General features: G+C 35.4%; 1 protein-coding gene across 3 annotated transcripts in view; it reads left to right on the forward strand.

Moving 5' to 3' along the window:
• YME1L (ATP-dependent zinc metalloprotease YME1L) overlaps positions 1-12,111 on the forward strand; it is a 76,224-nt gene that overhangs the window by 52,710 nt on the left and 11,403 nt on the right. For all 3 annotated transcript variants that reach the window (XM_081735792.1, XM_081735793.1, XM_081735794.1), the window contains exons 10-13: positions 976-1,078; positions 5,872-6,100; positions 7,373-7,524; positions 9,714-9,860. In XM_081735792.1, the coding sequence (XP_081591918.1) occupies positions 976-1,078; positions 5,872-6,100; positions 7,373-7,524; positions 9,714-9,860 (631 nt within the window). The remainder of the gene's footprint in view (positions 1-975; positions 1,079-5,871; positions 6,101-7,372; positions 7,525-9,713; positions 9,861-12,111) is intronic.

The following is a 12,111-nucleotide window of genomic DNA, read 5'->3' on the forward strand; positions in this document are numbered from 1 at the left end:
TTAATTCTCTATTGTCAGTACATTTCTCGACTGCAGTTCATGGCACCATTGTGGTGCATTTATTTTTACATTTTTAAAAATTTAATATTTCTAGTACCGGTAACAAAGATTGGCTTTCTAAAAGTACAAAAGAAAAAGACCGAAAAGCTGTACATTATGGAAATATTAATCTTAGTTTCAAAGTTGATTATGTAAATAATGAGATACCTGTAAGGGGTAGACTGCTAAACACGATAAAAAACCATTTTTCTTTTGCCCGTTTTTCGTAAGTGAAAAGAGATAATGAAATGCGACTTACCATAATAATAGATAATTTTATTTTACACTCAAAAATACGAATCAAAAGAATTCTCAGTGTTGCCATCCGTAGGAATTACAGTGTGGCCAGAATATGAATTACCCAAAAATCTAGGTTAAGGCAGCGACTAGAAAAATGAACTCAACGGTAATTGATGACTTATGTTATCTTGGTTCCTTGTTAACTACTTTTTAAATAATTTGTATTTATTTTGTAAAGACAACATGATAAGTCGTCAATTACCATTGAGTTCATTTTTCTAGTCGTTGCCTTAACCTAGATTTTTGTATAATTCATATTCTGGCCATACAGTAATTTCTATGGGTGGCAACACTGAGAATTCTTTGGATTCGTATTTTTAAGTGTAGAATATCATTATCTATTATTGTGGTAAGTTACACTTCGTTTTCTCTTTTCACTTACGAAAAACGGGCAAAAGAAAAATGGTTAGCTTTTGTATCATTTTTAGTAGTCTGCCCCCTTAAGGAAAGAAATTGAAGAGTACCTTTTCCTCTTTTCATATTGCTTGTCGGCGAAGAACGCCGTTTCTGAAAATTACACTTAAAATTGGTTATTGAAAATATAGCAAAATTCTCAAAACAAAAATTCGAGTTAGATAATGTGGCCATTTATGTTTGAAAAAGTGTTGACTCATTTACTTTGTTTACTTATTTCAGTTTCCATCAAAACGAAGGTGTGATAGTATTAGGAGCAACCAATAGGAGAGATGATTTGGATAAAGCTTTACTTCGACCAGGAAGATTTGATGTTGAAGTTCAGGTGGGTATGTGCATGTCAAAATCCTAACTATGAAAGGGAAATTTTAGTAATAACATAAATCATCAATGCATTAAGAATAAGGACTAGTGTCAAGTATCACTCAAGTAGTACGTAAATCAAATGAAAATATCAAACATGCTTACCCTAGACTTGACAAGTTTTAACGTATTTTCCTTAATTTCTCCAAGCAAATAGAATTACGTGTAGTGGATCCTATAGTGCTGTATTTTGACATTCTCGTAATGCATTGCATTGAACGTAAGAAATGTAATTTGTTTGCTGTGTTGCCTGCAGATTGATATATAGATGCATATATATCAACATTTCGTTAAACAATACCACATCGCAGTTTGCTGCATTAAATGCATCGCTGAACGGTGCCGATATATCGCCGGTATATGTACCGATCTATTGGTAGCGGTGATACCGGCACTTCTAGGAGTATCGGTATCGACAAGTGGACACCGATATTTACCGATACATTTTCCGAACTATTTTCAGTTTGTTTAATATTAACTGTGACACTTATATTTCTTCGGTTTCTTCTAGACTTCTGAATTATCAATTGTATAATCGATTTCTTTATGCATGTGTACGCCTTTGATTTGCACTACTCGTACTCAGCTGATATTTTTAATCTCTCGATGCCAAAATAGTGGTGAAGAAAAGCGGTCCTCAGTTAGGATCATGGGCGCCCGAAGAAAATTTTCTAGGGAGGGCCCATTCTATGGTTTCTATATTACGTCTGGTATTTAATATACGTGGTTTGTAATGTTATGTATACATTTTCGTAAGCCAGAGGGAGGGTCCCACCCTGCCTTCCCCTTTCGGATGCCCATGATCAGGATAGCAGACCCGCAATTTGAATTCCAAACGAGACAGAGGTTTTGATTCAGAAGAAAATGCTATGGAAGAAACCCACAAGATGCTCACTTTATTATTTTCTCCTACTTACTGGTTAAAAACAATTAGTTCTAAAGTTAATAAATACTTTTATCGTTTTCTACTTTGTTTAAATAACCCTCTTATTTTTTTATGGTATACACAGCAATATCTGGCTCAGCACGCATAATTTTGTAAACAATAAAAATTTGTAACGGTAGCATCCGTTTGCATTATATGTATGTAATAGAGACTAGTAAATACAATCAATGTAACTCTTTCCTCTACATTACCACTCTAAATATCAATCACTGACTCTTAGAATTAAGTTTACACTATATAAGTATTTGCTGCTTTTTAGTTCATTTTAAGTGAGCTTATTAAATGTAGAGGAAATATATTTTTTGTGTGGAACCTAATATGAAATTCTGCCTTTTGTCTTTGTATGTCAAATTTTGGCCTTATATCTAATATACCCTATTACAATGTTGATCATTTCACTATTCTGAAAGTTCCTGATAATATATAAAAAATGTGTCCAAAAGTATCGGTATCGGGTATCGGTGAAAAGTGGTATCGGTACATCCCTACGCAAAACACGATGCATCTATGATCATAATTTATTACCGAAGTGAGCTATTTTGGTAAGAAAACAACATAATATAGCTTTTCCTTCCTGATAGAAGAGTTCTCTTCTGAATCCATATAGTTGTGATAAATCTCCTCTCGGAAACCCGACTTTTCTCTTTGATGCCTCTTTGGTTCTCAATAATACGTACCAATCAATCCACACTGTGGATTAGACACCATGTTAGTAGGGATTGGCCGTAGAATTAACGACAAAGAGACCATGTGCACTTTGACATTTTATAGCGTGTTATGAAAATAATGCCTTAATGGCCTTTCGAAATGTAAGACTTTGATTTACTTTTTAGAACTTAGACAACTAGCGATAACACGTACTTCCTTTCCTTTGCTTCTGTTGTTTCAAGCTCTGAAGTAAGGAGTTCATAAATGACATATCAGCATAGTTATTTCACAACATTGATTCAAAAATATTTTTTGTTACGTCCTCTTGTTTTTCACTGAAATGGCGGAAGAAAAGTGGTGTTCGGAAAAGAAAAAAATATATGATCAGGGGATGAATTAGCTACAATGAAGAGTTAGGAAATTAACAACACACGTGAAATTTAGGTGAAATTAAGTTATTGTGTTCTTGTCATCAAAATAAAAAGTTGTCTTTGGGGCTGCGTAGTACCAGTTCCCCGTCTCTTGACAAGAATACAAATTTAATGCTTAATCAAAAGCTTCGTGTGAACACATTCCGAAAACAGTAAACACTTTTTAGTTTAAACTAGTTTTGTAACAGGCTCTTCATTAATACTACATAAATATAATATTAACTAGACAACACTAGAAATACCTGATGATTTTGAGGTAAAACTAGAATTTACTGAAATAATTAATATGTTTTCAATTGTTGATAATCCTTATTAGTTGAATACTGATTGAAACTAATTGTCAGTTAAAAGTGGAACTGTACAATTTTTAAAGGAGTTACTTCCCCGTTAATCTCTTTTGAGCTTTGATACGAGTGAAAGTATACACACATTTCTTTCTTATTGTGGTTTCACGGCGTTCGGTGATCGCGTGCAGTATGTTTAATCAAAGACTAGTCATGACAAAAGTGAATAAGACAATGCGGAAGTGCAATTTAATATATATATATATATATGTATGTATGGAAAATAAAAAATAGAATCATTACGATGTTACGACCAGAGATGTTTACAAAAAGAATCCTAGCTAAAGTTGAAGAGGATATATGCACCATAAAAATGACCTTGGCAGTGCAGGTTACTAGAAAGATTCGACGTGTTGGAAATTTAAGAAACAAACAGGTGTTCAAGCGTAAGCCTGTGTAATATTACTTACTTTGTGAGAAAATATTCGATGTCATTGAATCAGCTCATCTTGCCGTAGGATACGGAAGTCAAGATAGACTGAAAAATGTAACTTGGAAGATATGTACTAATATTAAAACTGAAATAGTAAATATCTTATCAATATATGAGACATGACAACGAAACAAGAGCAAGAGAAGACTTCTTGACTTGGAAGCCTATTCTTCACAGAGAAATAAATAGTCGATGTAAGTAGATCGTATGGGCATGCAATCACAAGCTGGTGATGGGTTCAAATATATCATGGTCTATAAGGATAACCTTACAAAGTTTGTTTTATTGCGAGCATTACTAACCAAAAGAACTAAGGTAAAAGCATTCTAACAAACGTATTTTTGACATTTCAAGCACTTACATTTTACATTCTGACAATGGCAGATAGTTTATCAACTCTGTCATTAGGAAACTAACTACGCTGTGACCTAAGCTAAAATTAGTAAATGGAAAACCAAAAGACAGTCAAAGTCAAGAGTCGGTAGAGAGGGTTAATCAAGATATTGAAAATATGCTTGCCTCCTGAATCCAAGATAATAACGTTAGAAAATGGTCAAATCGACTTCCTTTTCAGTAGAGCTTAGTACTTCACTTTTACCATCAGATCTCGAGAAAAACATAGAAGACTAAGATCTATAATCATCGAGGAGATGAACGAGCAGCAGAATGAAAGAAATTTCTGGTTCAAAAGAAAGTAAGGCTGTTTCTAGTGGAAATCACATTACATGGCGAGGAAAGCAGCTCACAAAATTTGTCCAAACAGGCCAAAAATAAAAATAAATAAATAAAAGTATCTCCGGTGCCAGCCATTCACCAGTTGATATTGGAGATAATGTCATAATTCCCATTCCAGATATGGACAGGAAAAACATAATTTCGTAATATCATAATGTTGTGCTAGAAAAACATGCTCCTTTTCAAAAGATCGGAACACAAAATGGAAAGCTGGATAAATTGTACTGCAGGTAAGTTTATATCTTATGCACTGTATCTGTTATCACTGGAGCCCGGATTTTTATGTATTGTTTTTCCTTTATATGTGCACGCTGAAAGGAATGTTTACAAATTCATTTCGGTAGTGGTATCATATTCAAGTTATGGTACATGTTTTGCTCAGTGTTACAGGAAAGTTCATTTGCTTCGAGTAACACTGAAAAAGTAAATGTATAATTCCCATCTTCCACACGAAACACAGTTTCAGGTAACAACAATACAGGTAACAGGACGTGTCTTTTTAATTGTGCGACTTTTCCTGCATTGTAAATGGCAATTCTTTGATTCACCGCACTGTAAAAATAATATCAAGAGTCTGCAGTCTTTCAGTTTCGAGTATTGAACCCCCAGTAGAGAACAGCAAGCAATACAATAGAAGGAGCCCACAATAGAAGGCGGCAGGCGAAACACCGAACGGTATTCTCCCTCATTGTTGCCAACTAAGTGTGCATTCTCACTTGTAAAGCTGGCAACAAGAAATCCTGATTGAAATATTGTTAACTGTGAAATAGAAATTTATAGTCATTACTAGTTTTCACTAGCCATAACTTGTTTTAACCAGAAAACATTTAGTGAAAATAAAATTTTGTCGCACAAATAGTGAGCTCTAATATTACCTGGTTAATACTAGTATTAATAAAACTAGCTCTAACTGGCAATACGGGTATTATCTATTTTCGGGTTTTGTCGGTTCAAGAGCCATTATATAGATATAAGACCAATATCAGTAAAAAAGAATGCCATGTGAATTATGGTAGAAAGATGCCTATACTGTGAAGTGCAATACCAAATGATGAGGTTTGAGGGGAAGAGACTCACTGTCCCAGTAAAGTGCGTCAGGAAACAGTTGAAAATAAGATGACACGGAGTCTGAGTTGTGATATAGCTTTGGTAAGATCTCAAAACTGTTCTACCGTATAATTGAGAATTATTATTATTATTATGCTACTTTAATTTCAGGTCCCAACGCCTGACTACGTTGGCCGTAAAGAAATCCTGAATTTGTATCTTGGTAAAATTCTTTTGTCAAGTGATGTAGATGTGGATATGTTGGCCCGTGGAACAACTGGATTTACAGGAGCTGACCTTGAAAATATGGTTAACCAGGCAGCGTTACGTGCAGCTATTGATGGCGCGGATGCAGTAACTATGAAATATTTAGAGAACGCCCGGGATAAAGTATTGATGGGTGAGTTTTAAACAAAATATCAAAGCAAATATCAATAATAATTTGTAAACTAATTGTAAAAATCATTAAATTTAATCTTTACTTACCAAAGTATCACTCAATTCTGGACTACATATGCTGTACAGGTTATGTAGTTGTATTTGAACATCAGTTTTAATGTTTCTTTAATACATGAAAACCAGCACTGTTGCATTGTATAGATCAATATAAATGTTCCAAGTCAGACAAGTGTGTTCAGCATAAATGTTGTTTAAATTTACCGTCATGTTTACGGAAATATACTTCAGATTTACACGTTATTACTTTAACGTCGAAATAATGTCATATAATGGTCATAGTATTCGACATTAAGCAGCTGCTTGAAATAGAAAGTAATCTTTATTTTCATTTATTAGTAATATTTAATAAATAAAAATTTAAAAAGTTGAAGCACTGCTTTACGATAAAATATTGTAATGCTTTATAACAATAACACATGTAAATTTACATTATCCAGAAAAAGTCAGCGCAGTCATCAATGAATTTGAAGCCTACGAAGTTGTTGTTTTCCTTCAATTCATTTCATTGAACTATTGAATCCATACATCAGCTAAATAAGAACAGAAAGGATAAAATCTTTTAATGTAACTCAAGAAAAGTATTAACTTATTACGCATTCTTCGGATGGGGGCTGTATTTGGAAGTTAACGCCTGTGGAGTATCACCATTCATCTCAGCGACCAAGAAACTATGGATTTGACACTAATATCGGACATTTTATATTACTTTTACATGTCTCGGTATCCCCTCCCCCGCAGGTGAACCCAGCCCGCATACAATAGTAGTAGCTGACTTTGAAAGTTATCGCAAATGGAAGTATCACCATTGATCTCAACGACCGCGAAAATTATGGATTTGACACTAATATCGGTCATTTTCTAGTACTTTTATATGTCCCGGTAAACGCCTCCCCTGAGATCACTCCTGCCCCTCTGGTTCAAAATTTGAAAAAAAAAAAAAAAAAAAGTTTCGTCTTGGTCTGGGGGCTAAACCAAGGTACTAGTGATCCAAATTTGGTAACTCTTGTCCCACTCGTCTGGTCCCCAGGCCGCACACAGACGCACAGAAAAACTAACTCTTTTATTTTATCTAGATTTTATTGAAATTTAATGGAAATAATAATGTTAAATGCAGTCATATGTTAAAATGAAATATTACTTGTCTAATAGTACATGTAGTAATGTGAAAACTTGATTGAGATAAAATGAAATAATTCGCTCTGTGTGTTTACAGGTCCAGAAAGAAGGTCTAGGATTCCAGATGAAGAAGCTAACGTCATAACAGCATATCATGAAGGTGGGCATGCGGTAGTTGCTTATTATACCAAAGATTCTCACCCACTACATAAAGTTACCATAATTCCACGAGGGCCATCGCTAGGCCACGTAAGTATATTGGATACTCTAGGATTATATTATACGATCTTTGATTGATTTTGTAAAAAGTCTTTTCTTTTGTTATCCCCAACTGTCTGGCACATCCTGGGTTCTTTTCCATCAATTTGTGGATCTGGCTTGTGATTTCTCTAACACCACAGCAAAAGGAATCAGAGTGGCATACTAACTGCTAAGCAAAATGGCTTATACTTTGACACAGATAGTCTGGTACTTGAAGAAAAATTGAGTCGTGAGAATCGTAATGTAATTGTTATATTTCTAGCATGATTTTGGCAATAAATCCTGTTACCTTCGACAGCTAAACGTTAATAAAGAGCTTCGGCGTCACAAATATTTTCACATTTTATTCATCTTAGTCCTTTTTTCACTGAAAATATACTTAATCCAGAGATAAGTTATTGAAATGTTGATCACTACTCACACTAACTCACAACTCGACGGCATCAATACAAAAGCAGTGTAAGGTATTACTATTTATACACAAATTTTTAAAATTACATGAAATCATTACTTACACAATAAGAATTCACCAGAAGAATAAGGTAAGAATAAGGTGGCTTGTGTTATTAAATGTTACATATTTTCAACATACCGTTTTTTTCCTTATATGTTAATTCAAACGTCTATTTTAGAGAGAAAGATAATTCTCAGAACTGTAATTTGTAGCCAAAAATGATATGAAAGCTTCCAGTTAACGCCCCACGATAATGCTCGTTAGTCTAACAAAGATGATTAAGGCAAGTGAATGATTATGGAAGGATTGATGGAATGATAATGTGAGAGGAAACGGGAATACCCCGAGAAAACCCAGATACCAAGTTGTCCACCACAAACTTATTTGGTCGTCGATCGAACCAGGGATCCCACATACCAGAGGTAAGCGCTATACTACAACCACTGTGCTTCCCTCCCCCCAATTTATCGTAAAAATTGTAAAAATAATAGGCCCATAGCATTACCCTACTCTCTCTCCAAACAAGCCCTGAAAATCTGTATACACAATGGAGCTTCTATTAAGCGATCACCCCTGGTTTCACTCAGAACTCATCATTAAGAGGGGGGCGCGGTGGCTCAGTGGTAGAGCGTTCACCTCTGGTGTTTCGGGTTCGATCCCAGCCCACGCCAAGTGAACTTTGTGGTGGACAAACACCGTGCTCGTGGGTTTTCTCGGGGTTCTCCCGTTTCCTCTCACTTTCTTCATTCCACCATTTCACTCATCTCTCATAATCACCGTCTCCTTTAGCCTAACCGGCATAACCGTGGGACGTTAAACTCAAAGATTTCATTTCATTTCATTTCATCATTAAGAGAGGTGATCGTGTAAGACGGGTTAGTTTTTTTGGCCAGTGCATTGTCATTGCTAAGGACACAAAACATGTACAATAATGTAAATGTAGCTAAGGTATTCTTTTCGAAGAAGGGTCTGAATTAGAACTTCGACAACGTTTATCCCCTTCAACTATATGGTATTAACTTCTTGGGTATTGATTCTTTTAAGTCAGTCTTTAAGCATGTGAAATGTCACAAATACGGGCAAGCATAAACTGATCTGTCTTTACTAAGTCATTGTCTTGTTTTTGTTTTCTGAGGATAAGGAAGAAATTTTTAAGTAGTAGTCTCATAATTCAGTTTAGTATTAGGTGTTGACAATGAGGGATGATTGTTGAATAGAGATTGAAAATATACATTAACCTGGGATGATTGTTGAATAGAGATTGAAAATATACATTAACCTAACGAGATTTTACATTGATTCATAAAAAAATAGGGGTAGTTAAGAGGGGTGGTCACTGAAAAAAGTTTTATTATGTATTACAGAAAACAAAGATATTTAGGAAACTTTAGTACCCTCTACTTCCCCGAAAATAAAGTGCTGTTCACGATGTAAAGTATAGCCGCTGTAAACATTCGTTCATTTCTAATTTCCGATTTACTGTTTTTCAGTTCAGTAATCCGAGAGCTTGTATGTAAAATTGAACTGTTAACATATTTTGAACATTCAGATTCTCAAAGTTGACATAATGGTTGCATAAAATATTTGAAACAGGAATGTAAAATGTAAATTCTTCATATTGAAGTTGCGTTTCCGCATTCGTTTCTGCCCTTCTTATAGTATCTGGCATGTAAAGATATAAACAAGAATAGAAAAGATTGTGATAAATATTTCTTTTGTGCAGACTGCATATATTCCTGAAAAGGAGCGTTACCATGTTACAAAGTCTCAACTGTTGGCAATGATGGATACTATGATGGGAGGAAGAGCAGCAGAGGAACTGATTTTTGGCCCCGATAAAATCACTTCCGGAGCATCCAGTGATCTGAAGGTAATTATTACATATGCAACTAGTGATTAAGTGTTGGTAGTTGTGTTTTATAAATAAATTTAAATAACAGATATGATCAAGTTCTTATTGCGGTAAATATCTGAATTCACTAATGGATATGTTTTTTAATAGAGTCTTATATATTAATGAGATTTCGAATTGTATGCGAAAGTAAGAGAAATGTACATCTCTTAAATGACACACAGACAACCAGTGTTGCTCTCTTAAAACTCTTTACCTCACCTATACGACTGGAAAACTCCTTGAAGTAACCAATCGTTGAGTTGCTGTCCACGAGGCCAAAAATAATACATATCACCCAGTTCAACGTGAGCAATTTGGTCAAAGATAGCCTTATATGAGCAATGTTAGTTTATTTAACTAGTAGATAGAATAGTTTGATACCTACAGATGGAAACACATAATAATGAAAACACGAAAGATTGTGACGTTGTAACACTTCGTTGTTGGTTAGTTGATTTTGTTTGGTATTCTGTTCAGTGCCGAGGGTATAAGAGTTGTGCGTCTGCATCTTAACGTGGGATCCAAACCGCGTGAGCACCCACCGGGAGGCAATACTTGAGTATGTGGTACAGCGCTTGAACGTTGTTAGTGGTATGTTAGGTGATCATCTGTAGTAGGCAGAAACGTATCAGGAGGGGTAGAACAGAAACGTATGTTGAAGCAGGCAGACAGTGGTGATGCAAAATGGGAAACCTCTTAAAATTTCATAGAAATCAAATCGTGGGTACACAGTTGGCACAAGTATATTTAAGGTGGTGGGTGTGTCATGAGGAACAGTGTCCAAGGTAGTGAGGAGTGCCTACAGAACTCATGGCAAAATAAGATTGGCGAAGTTGGCGGAAGAGAAGCCTCATTGACGAAGGTCGTCGAGCATTGATTATTATTATCTCCAAGGATCGTAGAATGAATGTGACAGAAGTGATTGCGAAACTCAATGAGCACTTATTGCAACTATTAGAGCCCAATGCGAATTATATAACCAGAATTTATTCGATGAAATTGCAGTTACCAAAGTTCTTACCACTGCCAGCAATAATTAAGCTCGGAAAAAACTGAGCATGTAAAGTGGATCATTGATGAGCGGAAACTTTTTATATGGTCCCATGAGTCCTCTTTCACCTTATTTTCAACAATAGACCGTGTTTGTTTTGCGAACGCCCAAACAAACTTATCTGAATTGTTTCCTTCCCACTGTGAAACATGCCGGTGGCGTTGTGGTGCTGTGGTCCGAAGTTTCCTAACAGTCCGTGGGTCCTATGGTTAAACTCACAATACGTTACGGCCAGTGATTGTGAACATTATAGGTCAGCATGTGTATTCTGTAGTCCAGATGTCTGCATCCAATGACTTAGTTTTCCAAGATGACAGTGCACCATCTGTTCCGAGTTGTTAAGCATGGTTTCATGAACACGAGCGGAACACCTTTCTTGATTCGCACAATCCCTAGACTTAAATATTATTGAATCCATGTAATAAGTTCTGAAGTTCAGATTGTGTAGCAGATCCTTTCTCCATCCTCGTTGCACTGTCTGAGGATAGTTACAGTATTGCTTTCGAAATAATTCATGACTTAATATGCCTCCACTCCATTCTACAACGAATCAGAGCTGTTCTGCAGGGTAACAATTGTCTCACGCTGCATTATTTAGATATAGGTTACATTTTCTTCACGTGTCCCCTTTATTTTGATAACCATTTTTACGTATATGGGTGATTCCACGAAAAAGGGAAATTTTCTGTCACGGGCATTTCTTCAAACTACTACTAGAAAGAATCACATCATTTTTATTTTGTTTGGTAGTAACCGTCACAAAGTAGGTATGCCATGTATAACAGTTTGCAAATATAACACGAAACATACGTAAAAAAATAATTATTACCCAATTTCTCAACACCGTGGGCTGTCACAGACTACAGTTGACTGATTTTAATCAATAAATTACAACTGAAGTCGCAAATCAAACATCATTTAATGATAATTAAATGGAAGAGAACACTTCAATGTTTCGGTTTTGTGGAAAGTAAATCTTTATAACGATTATTTTGGAAAGCTTGACTATGCTTCGTTTCTGTCACCTCTATTTCGTCTCAACTCCATGGCAATAGAAAAAATTATCATTGCTCTCAACAGATAGCATGGTCGTCCACATTGGCAACACCCACAAGAAGACAAGGCAGACATGTGTGACTGAAGAACAGAAAAAGTTGTGTGCATGTGTTAAAAGCT

The sequence above is a fragment of the Thermobia domestica genome, chromosome 13 (genome assembly GCF_964235325.1).
Source record: "Thermobia domestica chromosome 13, izTheDome1.hap1.1, whole genome shotgun sequence".
Classification (NCBI taxonomy): domain Eukaryota; kingdom Metazoa; phylum Arthropoda; class Insecta; order Zygentoma; family Lepismatidae; genus Thermobia; species Thermobia domestica.